This window comes from Hippichthys cyanospilos, chromosome 15, assembly GCF_059441005.1.
Source record: "Hippichthys cyanospilos isolate Australia breed blue-spotted pipefish chromosome 15, RoL_Hcya_1.0, whole genome shotgun sequence".
In the NCBI taxonomy this organism is placed as follows: Eukaryota; Metazoa; Chordata; class Actinopteri; order Syngnathiformes; family Syngnathidae; genus Hippichthys; species Hippichthys cyanospilos.
The window spans coordinates 3,912,501-3,928,991 of NC_142383.1; the positions used below are offsets into that span (position 1 = coordinate 3,912,501).

A 16,491-nucleotide genomic window follows, 5' to 3' on the forward strand; every position below is an offset into this window, starting at 1 on the left:
CAAAAGGGGAACCAGGAGGAGCTGAACAACATGACACCGAAAGGTTAATACGACGCTTAAACTTTTTCATTCAGAAGCTTCCAGAGGTGTCGTTTTATATATCTACAGCAGTGGTTTTGAACCTTTTTTCAATTATGCATTTACAAAAAATATTTTTCTGCCAAGTACCAAATGATTTTTGGACATTGGCTTATGTTATTTTTCAGAAACTCCAGTAAATCACGAAATTATTTTTAAATCATACAACAGTCGTACTATAACAAGCAAAAAAAAAAAAAAAGTTTGCAACTTGAAAAGAAATTACAGTTCCTGTCACAGGAATAAAAATTATTCAACTAGATTTGCTGATACCTGCAGAAAATATATTAAAATATTGAATTTCTTCACGTGGGGTAGGAGGACCCGGGTTTGAGAACTAACAGCTCCTCTTCACTTTCCTCCCACTCAATTGACAAGTGCTAAGCAGATGCAAAGTATACTTTATGTTTGTACAAATGGAGAGCGTACAAATGTAATTTCTGAGTTCCAACAAGCACGATGACAGCATCAGAGGTTTTGCTCACTCTTCCTCCAACACATCAAAAGGACTTTTCTGTCATGGAAGTAACTAACTGTGAGGTAAGAGGCTGGATTTGTTGTTTCCTTCTCAGACTCATCTCCAAGGGGATGTTGCAACAACGAACGTACTGTGGCTTGATACGTACACATGTATTTCTGGAAACCAAAATTAAGGTTCAAACTAGTGCTGGGTGATAATATCGATGTATTGCGATAAGAAGTCACGCAATACGCATATTGCCATACGACTTTTAGTTTCCAATATATCGCGGATCGGTTTTGAAATGTCTTATTTTTGTAATTGTTATTTTTATTTTTTTAAAGCAATCTGCTCCGGAGTGGCTCTCGTATCATTATTTTTGTCAGATTATGAATCATGTTTTACATACACAGTAATTCGTTCCAAGCACTTCAAAAACACTACATTAAATGTTACAATACATGACCTTTCGAGTGAGGCGATGTACCAAAGCAAAACTTGCGGCAGAAGAAGAAAACTTTATGATACGAAGAAAACATTTCCTTCATTTCCACCATTGTAGTAATATCCCCCAGCTTCCATCTCTTGTTCAAGTCATCCGCCGTAAGCTCCTGTAGGAGTTAATGAGCAGTAGAATCTCGTGTTGCGGTTGATCTAATGGGAGTTTTGAGATTTCAAGTTTTGTTTTTTTGAAATTTGTCGTTTTATGTGCTAAGCAATTTTTGTAATATGAAGGAAAAAATATGTACAGAAGCGACCGTATCATAAGGTTTCAATTACAACAAAAGTTTCTCCTTGATTTTTGTTGTTTTTTAGGGTTAGAGGGTTAGACGGTTGGGGTTGGCGTTCGGGTTAGCAAGTGACGTCACAGATCTGCTTCGTTTACAGATGAACAACGAAAATGGCAGAAAAAAAAAGTGAGATTTGCTGCGCAGTAAGAGGCACGTGCTCCCTCTGTATTCCTGCCACATCACTGCCATTGCAAAGTGTATTGTCAACTGCTGTGGACATATTAACAAAAGCAAGGGCATGCTTGAAAAAAAATGTGGACATTCTCCTTTAAGAAAAAAAAAAGTTTAACGTGTGTTCAGAGATGTCAATGTTGTGTGGCTTTTGAAGAAGAATAAATAGAATTTGTCTATTCTAATGATTTTGTTGTTTTTTCAGTCATTGTTAATATATATGCCATAGATCTTGTTTGTTTGTTTTGTTTTTTACTAACATTGCCCAATATATTGCAACACATGTCGCGATACACATGCACTGTATCACATATATTGCAATACACTTTTGAGGCACAATACCCAGCACTAGTTCAAACTAAATACTTGACTGAAGAAAGATTTTCACAGTCCAGGTCTACAAGAAAGGTAGTATAAATACATGACTCACACTGGGTTGTCACAGCCCGCCTTATGACACTATAAGAATTACTGACTCCAGTTTCTAACAATGCCCTTTGTGCGTGTGTGTGTGCATGCGTGTGCGTGCGCGCGCGTGTGTGTGTGTAGGGGGGTCCTCTGGCCCAACCCGCTTAAGGAAAAATGCACGGTGAGTATGACTGACACTTTTCCATTTTTCATTTTGTGCTTCAGGGGATTCTGTGACGCAATCAGCAAATACAATTGCAGTGACCTCTGCTGAGTTATACGTATATTGACTTAAAGATTACGTCGGCTCATCATGGTCGAGGACATTGTCATGGGAACAGAAACTGAAGAAAAAGAACATCGGACAATAGTAGAAAGTACTCCGGCTTTCCTTATGTATGATTTAGGTGGTAAGTGCTCCAATATTATTTTTTTACAAAAGCACCAGCCTTTCATCATAGGGCATAGGGGTGGTAAGAAAAATTACAACCTCGATGCACTTTGAAAAACATGGCTCGACGCGAGACTAAATTGTAACGTTCACCCGGAAGCATTATACACTACGTGGAAAGTATTTTAATAATGAAACCACTAAAATCATTTATCATGTTTTTGCCCAGTTGCAATCAACAGACAATAAATTATATCTTCTCAAGACAATTAATTTCCAAATTCACAGTTAATTATGCTGCAGGTGATATTCATGAAAAAGTGTTTGAGCCAAACAAACTAATTAAAATAATTATTTATACTTTTTTCCATAATGGTGATACCAGATCTTGATGTCGAAGCCCTTCTGTGATGCTCGGAGTTTTGGCAAAGGACGATACTGTATTTAACCATGTTTTATAGTGTTGATGTGATGGACATGCCACCTTAACCCTAGATCTGAGTCAGCCAGCATGGCGACATTTATTGTCAAAGACAGGCTTTTAAGGCGACTTTTATTCGAAAGGTCAGCTCTGTGAAGAGACAGCAAGTGAAGGTCAGAGGTGATCTGCTGGTGGACAAAAAAGATGTCGGGCTCACCAACAGAAGAGATGTCAGCGAATGGATCTTCCCCTTCCTCAGCACCGATCAGGTCATTTTTACTCTTCTTGTTTTTGCTTCGTTTCAGCACTGTAAAGATCGGCAGAGGCAGAAAAATAATTAGAATATATGGATTTTCTGTTCACAAACAATACACTGTACAACTTTGTGTATGTGTGCGTGTGTGTGCGTGTGTGCACGTGTGTGGAAGAAAACTAATTAGAAGTGTGAGTTAATGGGCAACTTTGATTAGAAGACATCAATCTTGTTTTAATGTTCTGCCTTCCTGCTAGGCTTTGCATGGAGAAAATGCCAGTTTGATATGGATTTTTTTTTTGCCATGGTGTTGGAATTGTTCTTCCCATCACACTTCAGTCTAAGACATGATGCTGTGCATTAAAATGTTTTGCCACTCTTTCCAAGTGATTGACATCAAAGCATTCCGGTAACTGGTGTTTCAAAATGATTAGCATAATAATGCATTGGGAGAATCACAAAACATTATGGCCTGAATTGATTTGTGCTTAAAATTTCTGAGGGGGAATTTGCTTGCACTCCACAGATATGAAAATTAGAATACTTACAATTAATTACTTATTTGCATCGCATCTTTCAAAGTTAAAAACCAATGTAAGGTGCAGTGCAAAATATGTAATAAAAGCTCATTGTTGCAGAGTCGGTCCTTGCAGAGGCCACCCCACCCCTCCACAGTCAGAGCCAATCACAGTTGAGCTCATAGATAAAATATATACAGTATAAGTAGTAGTATTCAAAATGGATTTAGATAAGACCATGTATACAAAATAAAAATTAATACAACACAGTCAAAATTTAATAAATAAAGTTACCAATAAATAAGTAAGTAAAACTAGAGTAACCGGAAAATGTATTCAAATGAAAAATATGCAAAATTAGGACAAACTCTGATTTAGTTCAATGATAGGTGAAGAAACAAGGTCATCAGAATGTGTTTAAAAAAATAATAATAAATAACTTATTGCGCTTCCTTTTCGGCATCATTTCTCAAACAATTCTTTGTGACACCAACACATCCACAAAACATAAATAATGTGTGTATCTTGTCTAAGTGAGCTATAGTATATCATTGTACATTACTGTACATAACTGTGACTGTTAATGTGATTTTTTTTCTTTGGCTATGTATGCCTTGCTATCAACCACTCCAGGGTGCCCAAAGCCAGCTGGGAGAGCCTTCAACCGTAATACATGGATGCATCATTGCGTCTATTATGGATCCATAATGCTGGAAACTCTGAGGTGGGCTCGCCCATCTCTGGGGCTGAAGTAACCGAGGTAGTCAAAAACTTCTTGATGGAAAGGCCCCCAGGGGTGGATGAGATACACCCGGAATTCCTAAAGGGTCTGGATGTTGTGGGGCTGTCCTAGATGACATGCCTTTTCAACATCGCATGGACATCGGGGACAGAACCTCTGGATTGGCAGACTGGGGTGGTGGTATCCCCTTTTTAAGAAGGGGGATCGGAGGGTGTGCTCCAACTATAGAGGGATCCCACTCCTCAGCTTCCCTGATAAAGTCTATTCAGGGATGCTGGAGAGGAGGGTCCATCAGGAAGTCAAACCTCAGATTCAGGAGGAGCAGTGTGATTTTTGTATTGGCCGTGGAACAATGGACCAGCTCTACACCCTCAGCAGGATCCTTGAGGTTGCATAATAGTTTGCCCATCCATTCGGCATGTGTTTTGTGGATGTGGAAAAGGCGTTCAACCCTGTCCCTTGGGGAGTTCTGTGGGGGTGCTTCGGGAGTACGGGGTACCGGAGTGTCTTGATACGGGCTGTTCCGTCCCTGTACCACCGATGTCAGATTTTGGTCCTCATTGCCGGGAGTAAGTCGAATTTGTTTCCAGTGGGGTTTGGACTCCGCCAAGGCTGCCATTTGTCACTGATTCTGTTAATTATGTTTAAGGACAAAATCTCTAGGTGCAGCCGAAGTATTGAGGGCATCCTGTTTGGGAGTCTCAGCATTGCATGTCTGCTATTTACGGATGATGTGGTGCTGTTGGCTTCTTCAGGCCATGAAATCCAACTCTCTCTGGAGCATTTTGCAGCCGAGTGTGCAGTGGCAGGGATGACCATCAGCACCTCCAGATCTGAGACCGTGGTCCTCAGTCGGAAAAGGGTGAAATGCCCTCTCTGAGTCAAGGATGAGGTCCTGCCCCAAGTGGAAGAGTTAGAGTATCTTGAGGTCTTGTTTATGAATGAGGGTGGAATGGAACAGGGCATCGACGGGTGGATCGGTGCAGCTTCTGCTGCAATGCGGACTCTGTACGGTCTGCCGTGGTAAATAAAGAGCTGAGCAGAAAGGTCAAGCTCTCTATTTACTGGTCGATATACGTTCCTGCCCTCACCTATGGTCACAAGCTGTGGGTCAGGACCAAAAGAACGAGATCCCGGATACAAGCGGCCGAAATGAATTTCCGGGGAAAAATGAATAACTACACTTACATGCCATTTGTCAACATGTATTAAGGGGACCTTTTCAGTGCTAAGTTGCGATCTGCACTTTCATGGCATTAAAATGATGACCCTATAAATTATGCATGCGTGTTGAATGCACATTTTATGCAGTATTTCCTTGAAAAAAAATCTCATCCATCTTTCACTGACTGGCTCACTCAAACTTGGTCTGAGGACTGTAGCAAACTGATATGAGGAAAACGAAAGTCATTATTATACGGATGCAGGCTGTTCTCTTTTTCTGTGCAATAATCAGAAGCCCTCAACACATCACCAAACCTCCCAAGCAGCTTCGGGTTCACTCTGACATTTATTATTTCCCAGCACATGTCTACAGAATCCCTTTTTGGATGTATGCGATCTATGTCTTTGTTTGAAAATACATGCATGAAAAGAATTACTTTCCCTCATGGATTTATTTGGGTAACACTCTAAAAGGTTTTGTGCCCCTGATCTAAAATAATATGCATTCATCAGTGAATCAAACCATTTGAAAAATAGTCTTAATGTATTCCTGAGCACACTGCAAAGGTTTCTCCAAGTGAAAATTGGTTAGAGGTGGCCAGAATACAACTGGAGGCCAATAAACATGTCAACAAAATTAGTTTATACGGCTTGTTTATGCATTCCCCTGTAGCTTAAATTGTATTGACCCTTTCATAATAGAAATAGTACGCGCAATGCTTCCTTTTACCATTTCTCATGAGGTACTCTGATCATTACTATGTCATATTTTTTTTAAAGAAAATACTGTAAGTATAATGAATGGCCAGGTCAGGTAAGTTGAGGAATCTGTTTGTTCTTCCTGCATGTTTCATGACTTGACTGTTGTAGCATAAATATGAAAAATTTCATTTTGTCATGCTGGGAATATTTTATGTACTTTGTCGTAAATTACAGATCAACATTATATTTCTACTGCAACTTACATTGTTGGAACTGGAAGTCTTGGGGAAGAAAAGTTTGGGCACCCCTGATTTACAGTCATTATTATACCTTCCATGCAACTTTTTGGAATGTGGTAGGAAATCAGAGCACCTTGAAAAAACAACCAAAAAAAACACGCAGGCATGGGGAGATCATGCAAAATCCACCCGGGAACGCCAGAGCCGGAAACGAACCAAAGACCTCTGTACTGTGAGACGGATGTGATAACTACTGTAACCAGTCTCCCACCGTGCCACTTATTTCATATCCACTATATGTTTAAGATATCAAATTGATCAATCAGCCTGATTTACGTAAAGGTTATGTAATACCAAAAAAAACGAGCCACTTTTTTTTTTTTTTTGTTCAGGAAACTAAATGCTTCTGCTATGTTCCTGCTAATCTTGCCAATGCATCGAAAGCAAGGTTTTTAGCAGATAAGCTGTCACCTGGCAGATTTTGTTTCCTTTTGTACCATGCACCATCCAGAGGTGACTTCTCCTCTGCTATCTCATCCTCCTCCTCCAGCAACACCTCCTCTGCAGAAGGAACAAAAGTGACATTTTGATTACTTTGGGGGGGATTTCATAATAATTATCACAATTTGAGGGATGAGGCTAACCGGCTTTGCAGATCCATTCTAGGTATCCAGTAAGCTCTCTCTCAATTTGTTGCTGCCTTCGAAGCTTCAGGAACTCCTGTCTCTTCTCCACACGCTCTCTCTCTTTGGCAAACTCTCTGTGGAATTGACATGATGCGGCCACAAAGGGAAAACAAGTTTAACATATTTCATTTCTCTGTTTTTTTAAGTAACATGTTGAAATCAGCCTGCTTTTCCCCTGCATCTGATTCAAATGGGACGATCTGATCAAATTGTACAAAATAGATTAAAATAAATTATGAAAGCTTCAAAGACCAAACTGAGAAATTCTCAGTGGAAAAAAAAATATTGTATTTGCTGGTTGTTAGAATACAAAAATATTAATGTTTATTTTAAAATATACTTTTTTTATACCTGTACAATGCAGTGTTAAGGCCAGCCAATCACAAACCTCATTTCATCTCAAGATGTAAGTTGGTCATTTGTCTTGACTTCTAAATACAATGTTATTGTTGTTGTGTTTTAATATATTAGCAGCAGGCCTGTAATACAACAACTACGGTATTTGTCACACGGACTGACATGCTTCCAAATTGATGCTGTACACAGACATTTTGTAGCAATGATTTTATACGAGTCACCTTGCAGTGTGACATGGAGTCATCCAGCAAGATTGCTGTTATCATCCAAAAACAACTCCACCAAATTGATGGATAGCAAGTGCAACCGGATTAGAGTGAAGACTCTTGTGATTTAACTTTTTCAGTATGGTATGTCCACAAAGCATGGCATCTTGAAATGCATTATACCAAGCAACCAATAATGGTAAACACACACAAAAGACACTGCTTGCTTGGAGTTAAAAGGTTTTCTGGAAATGTCAAAACACTTTCACAGCAGGATTTTTTGGATGTTCAGAATATCGATAAATTACAAATGTGGTTCCATTCAAATGTTGGTTTTAATGTGTGAGCCACAATTTCTTGACAAAAGTCAGATTCATGAACAGAACATGATTAAAGTCATAAAATGAGGATGGCTAACCGTTTGCCCAAGCTTTTAAATGAAATTAAATATTTTCCTTCTTATAAGGAATTAGATGGATACTCAGGCACCATCGGGAGGAGAAATTTTACCACGGTTTGCATTGTTGGGAGGCCAAGCGATTCGTTTTTTTTTTTTTTTTTTCAGGATCTCAAATCCTGGATGATGTACATGACTAAAAAAAATAATAATCATTGTCAAAGTACGGTACATAGTGCCCCAATAATTAGAGATTAGAAATTCTTAGCCAAAGTGTACATAAGGACGTTTGGAGAATGGATATAAACAAAAGCAAAAATAATAGGTACAGTAAGAAAATTGAAGGGGAAATATGTTGATGGGTTGCATCTTTTTGAGAGTGGCATAAAATGATCTGCCACTTAGGTCCTTTAAGAACTTTAAAGAAAATAAAATTTTGGAACTGCTGATCAGTTCATCGTCATTTGCCAATTATGGCTGCATATCCATTTTTGTTTGAAAATAACTTACCCTGAGAGGACACCAAGCACCAAGTTGAGCATGAAGAAAGAGCCAATGATGATGAGAGGGATGAAGTACAGCCAATTCCATGTGTTTCCTGCCACATCATTGGTCTGCACATACAAAAAATGATTTTTAGGATAGGAAATTATAAAGGGTTGACTCCTTTGCATGTCAGTCCATCCATACAAAAGTGTTTTGACTGCCTTAATTCTTGTATTGCTATAACTACTGACTCATATCTATGACCATGTTCTAGACGTCGTTACACAGCAAGTCTAAGTGCAGCCACACAGCGACCTTAAGCAAATGAGGGGTAAACCTGCAGAATGATCATCGATATGGAGCATGGAGATAATTTTGCAGGCACCAGTGGCAGAGAGAAACCACGCACTGAGTGTAATTTTAATGGGAGGTTGTGTAAGGCTGAATCAGCAACAAGACACTGTATCTCATGTACTCAGGTACCTGTGAGATAATCGCAGTAGCTTTATTGAAGCCCAGCCACCTTAATAAGTGTAACTTGGCAGGCGATTTTTCAATGTAGGAAGAGTCTGTCTGAAGAGTTTTTAGTTCTATACAAGAACATTTCCTTCCTGTAACCCTTCAAATCTTTGCATACTGGACTTTCATTACAGATGAACATTAGGTGTACTTACAGCAATAAGAAGAGAAAAAGTAATGACAAGAAACATGCATCAGTTAATTCCTCATACTATGAGCCAGCATTCTGTGACAAACATCCTCAGGCAGCAACATCTGTGACAACATTTAACTGATGTGCATCTAATATGTGCACGGGCGGGCGTACACATGTCATTTTTACTTCATGCATTTTATTTAAATACCAGGAAAAAATGCATCATAATCTAGATGAAAAAGTATGTCATTAACTGCCTGCATAATGAGTGTACAGCATTTTGCTAACAATGCTTCTTGTGCTCCATACAAAAGCTAGAGGACATAATCAATGTCCCATTTTATTGAGCAGCCTTCAAAAGAAAGTGTAGGAGAAAAACAAAGGCCCAATTCTAGCATCTGTGTCATTTCAACCCATTTGGGCTAATAAGCCAGTTCTCCCTCTAAGTGCAGGGGCTGTGGAGTTGTCGTACACACTGTGCTATGAACCGAGAGGACCATACAGGACATTTGGCAAAGGAGCCCACTGGCGATACTCAAGTAGTTCATTACAAAACTGCTCATGCACCATGTTCCGACAGGCATGTTACTTCAAATGACCCCATATGTTGGTTTAGCTCAACACAAGGAGGAGTCAACATCTCCTTCACATATTTTGCTAACACAACTACAACCTTGCATCAAAAACACAGATCAATACATGGTTAAGTGTCAATTTTGACCTGTAAGGGATTCAATTATGGAAGGCAGCGCTTAATTTGGGACTACTAATGTTTTCTTATCTGTTGGCGTGTCCCATGAGGGCTTGCAGCGGTATGTCATCCCTTTTCATTGATGTTTATTGTGAGTTTGACAGCTAAAGACGAAAATATTAAGGTTGATTTTACAGGTTGTTCTGGAGTCAAGTCAAAAAGAAAAACACACACCCATCAAATGGTGTTCTTGCGAACGGGTGGTCCCGTATTGCCTGCAATATGTGCCTGTTTTTGTTTTTCCCATTAAAACCGAAAGTCTGAAAATGGTTACGATCTAACATTGAGAATAATGCGGATTGGACCCCAGCAAATGCTGTATTCCTATAATATTCCTATAACATCTCCAGTAGGTCTCCATCAGGTCCAAATCATCAATTTAATTCCTTTACACGGATTCGTTTTTCCACACTTGTCATGACAAAACACATGAACTACCGTACGTCTCCGAGTACAAGTCGAGTATTTTTTCCTCATTTTCAACCCCCATATCGGGGGAGTCAGCTTGGAGAACTGCGGTATCCTTTACATGAACTAAGAGTCAATTAAAAAAAAGTTTCAAGCTTTTACAAAGAGCAAACTTAATTGAACATTTAGGCTCAGACATTTTCTTGAGCTGACAGCAGTACTAGTTTGAGGAGCTTTAATTCTTCTGACAGCTGTAAAAAAAAAAAAAAAAAGTAATAAAATTACAAGGCATGAAATGAAGATTGGCAAATTATCTGCACTACAAAAGCACCAACATATCCCTTTGTGGCAACAAAGAGTGTTAATTCTTTAACGCTTATTGGTTGAGAGCAACAGCATGTAGAGATAATTTGTGAGGCTTTAGCAGATCACTGTTCTTGGCACTTGTAGCATGCATTTTTTGCTTAATCAAGAGGTTTGAATCCCCAAGAAGATCCTAGGTCAAGCATAACACTAGTTGTTTTCATTTTGGTAATATGGGTTGAAAGAGTGAGGAAATTCGCCTCAAGCCTGACATAGCACATTTAGACTGCATAAAACCATGTAAGCGGTGATGCCACAATTGACTGCTCCAACAATCATTAGATAACACAAGATTGCTGCAGTCACTTCTTGATTTAGGATTATTCTCTAAAGAGAGATTAGAAAACAGAGGGTTTCATTTAAGGCCCTTTCCAAGTAACATTACAAAAATGTTACTGAAGCAGAGTGTTGATCTTCATTTAGGAAGCAATGTTAGAAAGGGCAATGTTTTTACTATGGAGACAAACACCATTTATTGGGGAGCAAAATATTAAGACATTCACACACAAAAAAAATTAGAAGTAGACGTTCCATCGCGTTACAAAAAAATAGTCCCAGATCAGACATTTTGAAATAAAAAAAAGAATTATATTCAAGCTTGCATATTTTCAAGTAGCTTAATATCTGGTAATAGTAGCTACTAATTGTTTTCATTGTGTTGGTAGTGTCTTGTTGCAAAAATGATTGTATAAGGTGTCGCCTCAGTCTTGGGCTCCAATGCATCATCCACTATTGTTGAACTTTCAAGGTTCTGCTGATCACACTGTTTCCTTTAAGGTTATCACAACGTAAACACAAGCTGCCTTTTACATGATAAAATTGTTTTTTTTGTTTTTTTTTGTCCATTGGTGCATTAATCACTGACAACTAGTTGTCTACAAAGTATTTGTGACAATATACACCCCTGCTCACGAGAATTACTGCATTTTTTGGACTATAAAATACAACTTTTCTCTCATTATCTAAGTCCTGTGGGTTATATTGAGTGTGGCTTATCTGCAAGGTTTTGTTTTTTTTGCTAACTATGGATTTTGAGTTTGAACTGCTATTTAATTGTGCAGTATTCTGTCGGTGTTATGTTGAAAATATCCATCAATCCATCCAGCCATTTTCTATTAATTTGCTGGTGCTAATAATACAAGCATGTTCAGTCTGTTAAGATAGGCTGTTGCTGTAAGCAGACAATTAAAAAAAAGTTTTAATTAATTGCAGGGCACACAGAGACGAACAATGCAGTCAATCATACCTAAGGACAATTTAGTATGTCCAATACACTTGCCATGCATGTTTTTTGGAGTGTTTGTGTGTGTGTGTGTCTGTGTGTGGGGAGGGGGCAGTTGGATTTGAAATAGGGTCCCTGAACTGCGAGGTGGAAGTGCTAATCACTGCCCCCCCCCCCCCCCCCCCACCAAAAAAAAAAAAAAAAACAATATACTGTAGAAAACTAAAGCCCAAATAATGAGGACTTTTAAAGTAGTTACATTTGCCCTGGTTTACAAACTGGCTTAAAAACTATCAAACAGTTTTTGATCCTGAAACAAAAGACATCAGTGCCTAGATTAAAGAACGATTTTGTGGCTTTTGGATTGTATTTCTGTTCGACTGTATAAGTGCGTTGTTCTTTAAAGAAAAACAAGGTGTATTTTGAACAATGCATTGTCTTTGATTTTGACTTGAAAGGAGGTTGCAACTTAGCAACAAGATGAAAATACAAGTCCCAGGATGACAATCTGAGAGAAGCTGAGAACTGCTCCTCGAGAAAGCACCAAATAGACCTATCAGAATTTTTCATGACAGTATGTTTCATTTCTATTAATTTGTTTAATTTTTTTTTAGATACTATAGAGAGTCCTCAAGAAGGAGATCGGTCCAAGCTATCTTTCTTCAATTAATTTGACATTCATCAGGGAAAAACAAAACATTTGGAACAAATAAACTCTCTTAAGCAATCAGCACTGCCTTTGATATTGGCTTGTGTATTTATGTCACAAGTTCAGCACTTGATCTGTTAAAATCTTGTCTCCGTTTAATCCCACTATCCAAATACATGCAGGGTAGGTTTATTGGGTGCCGTGCAGTGTCCTTATGTGTGTTTGTGAGTGTGAATGGTTGTTTGTCTTTTTGTGCCCTGCAATTGGCTGTCCTTAGGCTCAGAGTGTACAATGCCAACTGCCTGTAGATAGCCTGCCCGCAACCCTCATAAGGATAAGTGGCTAAGATAATGGATGGATGGATGGATGGATGGATGGATGGATGGATGGATGGATGGATGGATGATGAATGGATGGATGGATGAATTTGTACAACAGTACAACAGCTTAACTCTTGATGGATGGATGAATGAATGAATGAATGAATGAATGGATGGATGGATGGATGGATGGATGGATGGATGGATGAATTTGGTGGGAGTACAACAGCTTAACTCTTGATGGATGGATGGATGGATGGATGGATGGATGGATGGATGGATTTGGTGAGAGTACAACAGCTAAACTCTGGATGGATGGATGGATGGATGGATGGATGGATGGATGGATGGATGGATGGATGGATGGATGGATGGATTTGGTGAGAGTACAAAATCTTAACTCTGGATGGATGTATGGATGGATGAATTCGGTGAGACTACAACATATTAAACTCTGGAACTTATAGTACAAATACATACTGTAGTTGATCATACAGTAGCTGCAAGGATAAACGGATTAGGCTATTCCTTCACTGCCGGATTTTATGATTTATATCTTGGGAAACCAGAAGATTTATTAATGCAGGGAAGAATTATAAAAATGTGCAGAAAATAATGTCTGGACGAGTTCGGAGGAATACATGGTAATCTGTGATAAATCCCCTGCAGAAAGGAATAGGATGAAACATTTTGCAGAGGCAGTAAAGAGGAAATACTAAGTATAAAAGGGAAACATAAACAGAACGGAAGTGCCACCCTAGATCAAACCAGTGAGAATCTGCAAGTGCTTAACATAATGAGCCTGGAAAAGCTACAGGAGATGTTGGAGTGAAATGAATGGAGCAGGAAGGAAGTGGAAAGATGGCTTGCTCGCCATGTGGCTTACAGCGTGGCATCTCATGGGGAACAGTAAATGAGGCAGGAGAAAAAGGAAGTTTTTAAATGTGTTGAAGGAATAAAAAAATTATAATACAGTAATCCCTTGTTTATCGCGGGGGTAACGTCCCAAAAATAACACGCGCAAAGTGAAATCCGTGAAGTAGCCAGCTTTATTTTTTTTTATTATTTTACAATGCAATAATAAACTATAGAATAAAACCAAAAATCAAAACCTGTTTTAAAGCCCCAAATTTGTTGTTCCTCCCACACTCACAAAACATACATGGTTGATCTATTAGACACTCTAAATTGTCCTTAGGAGGGATAGGGTGTGTGAAGGATTGTTCATCTCTGTGTGCCCAGCAAATAGCTGGCAACCAGTTAAGGGTGTCCCCTGCCTACTGTCCGTAGACAGCTGGGATAGGCACCAGCAAGCTAGCCACCCGAGGGAGGATAAACGGCTACACAAAATTGATGGACGGATAATAATACAAAACGTACATAGTAGCACCCTTCAAGGCATGCCACTGGCAGATTCTGATGCTGCGTAAATAGAGTGCATGAGGAATGTTTTTCAATACAGTGGGTTCTTACAATTTACATTTTTAGTGCTATCATTGAAAGTGAAGCTAAATGTTAAGGCAGTGCATTAAATTGTGCATTCCAACTTTGACCGGTGCAAGTATTTGCTCCTACGCTGCTTCCATGTCCTTTGTTGCAGCTGCAACGCTTTTTCCTTGATGGAATATATTTTGATCCTCATTATATGCCTGCATTAGCACCTCTAATTTGAAGAGAGGAATTGAGCCTGACATTTTTCTCTCCGTTTCCATGGTAAATCCATGTGGCTGACTTCGGGTGAACACAGTCAGTTTTGACTGAAATTGTTCTGATCGGTTTTTCATCACACGTTAACTCAGGGTCGAGGTTTAGACACAGGAGGGCTGAATTCACAACATTGTATCGTGCTAAACAGGTAAAAATGGAGCAAACCACATCTAATTCACAATGCCTGCGCAGATGGTGAAATACTTCACTAACTGCGCTGCCAAGCGGAATGTGTCTCGGTGTGTTGATTCTATTTGTGTGTATTTAAATGAAGTATTATACATAGCATATTTGGTGGAAGGATTGCATACCTCTATGCAAATGGGCCTCATTAACAAAGGTCTGATTTATTAACACTAACAGCTACAATTAGTTAGCCAGAGTTCGAGAGAAGCAAATATTGTCTTACAAAGCTGGTATAAACATGGCGCTCCTTTGTGGAAGCCTAAGACCATGTACACGCAATACCTAAACCTAAGTCAATGTGTTTTCTTTAGTTTGGTAACTCTTTGCACATTGATTCTTACTGAAGGCATTGAAACTATAAATGAACATGACGAGTTACTGCTCAGAAATAACTGAAAACATGTTTTATAGTCGAGTTTTTTTTATTTTTTTTTCCCAAAATAGCCAGCCTTTGCCTTGATTACTGCTTTCCTTACTCTTGGCATACCCTTGATGAGCTTCAATAAATAGTCACCTAAAATGGTTTTTACTTTAAATGTGTACCTTATATGGGTGAATTTGTGCAATTCCTTTCTTTATAAATGGGGTTGGGTCCATCAGTTGAGTAGTGTGGAAGTCAGGTTAATACCTGTGTATTATGGCCATATTATGGCAAGAACCAATCAGAAAAATGTGTGGCAATCATGCATTTATGAAATCAAATAAGGTTTTTTTAATTGTTGAGGTATTTAGGTGGGTGTGTATGTGTGCGTGTGTGTGTGTGTGTGTGTGTGTGTGTGTATGTGTGTATGTTGATGTTTGGCCGCAGTCAGCATAGCTCAGCTGCCACTGCCTCAGGAAGTAAATAGAACTCGGTGTGTGTGTGTGTGTGTATATATATATATATATATGTATATATATATATATATATATATATATATATATATATATATATATATATATATATATATATATATATATATATATATATATATATATGTATGTGTTCTGGAGCAGTTAAAACAGTTAGACTTGTGCCTTGGTTTTCGTTTTTTGGCGCCGCCTCTGGCCGCTGTTGGGAGTGCATTTCTGAAGGGGAGGGGGAGGTGTTCCAGTTGGGAGCAGTTATGTCGATGCCTCACGTTTGTTGTCCGTCCTTACGAGAGCTGGCCCACGAGTGTCTGTGAGTCGTTTTCTTTAGTGGAATATTATTTGCCCTAATATGCCCATGGTTGGTCATTCGTGTCATTATAGATAATAAGCTGGCTAATGTTAGTTTATATTAGCATGTTAAACGGTGCTGCCTTTGAATGTGTTGGCTTGTTAGCATTTTCGCGTTAGCCTATTAGCATTTCATATTGAAGAGAACATTATTTGTGGTTGTATGTTTGATTTAATCTTCACAGTTGTCTACATTGTCTACATTTGGTAAGATGTGATTTTCACATATGTATACTTACGTTTGGTATATATTCTTTGCAGTTTTACAAAATAAAAATGAGTGAGAACGACACAACTATTAAAGAAGTTGCCCTCATTTTGCTGTTCGCTGTCTGTCTACCTTGACGAAAACCACCTTAACATCTTGGGAGGACAGAACAGTATGTATATATATATATATATATATATATATATATATATATATATATATATATATATATATATATATATATATATATATATATATATATGTATGTATATATATATATATATATATATATATATATGTATGTATATATATATATATTTATATATATGAACTGCCATAGATTTTTAATTGC

General features: G+C 38.5%; 1 protein-coding gene and 1 long non-coding RNA gene across 2 annotated transcripts in view; one reads left to right on the forward strand and one right to left on the reverse strand.

Moving 5' to 3' along the window:
* LOC148411396 (voltage-dependent N-type calcium channel subunit alpha-1B-like) overlaps positions 1-16,491 on the reverse strand; it is a 175,998-nt gene that overhangs the window by 77,232 nt on the left and 82,275 nt on the right. Inside the window, exons 9-13 of the mRNA XM_088435897.1 lie at positions 8,495-8,598; positions 6,983-7,098; positions 6,810-6,899; positions 2,938-3,027; positions 1-21 (exon numbers count right to left, since the gene is read on the reverse strand). The exon at positions 1-21 is cut by the window's left edge and continues 201 nt beyond it. Of these exons, the coding sequence (XP_088292023.1) occupies positions 1-21; positions 2,938-3,027; positions 6,810-6,899; positions 6,983-7,098; positions 8,495-8,598 (421 nt within the window). The remainder of the gene's footprint in view (positions 22-2,937; positions 3,028-6,809; positions 6,900-6,982; positions 7,099-8,494; positions 8,599-16,491) is intronic.
* LOC148411397 (uncharacterized) lies at positions 15,722-16,247 on the forward strand. Its single transcript, XR_015868060.1, has 2 exons — positions 15,722-15,893; positions 16,193-16,247. It is a non-coding gene; the product is annotated as an uncharacterized LOC148411397 (long non-coding RNA).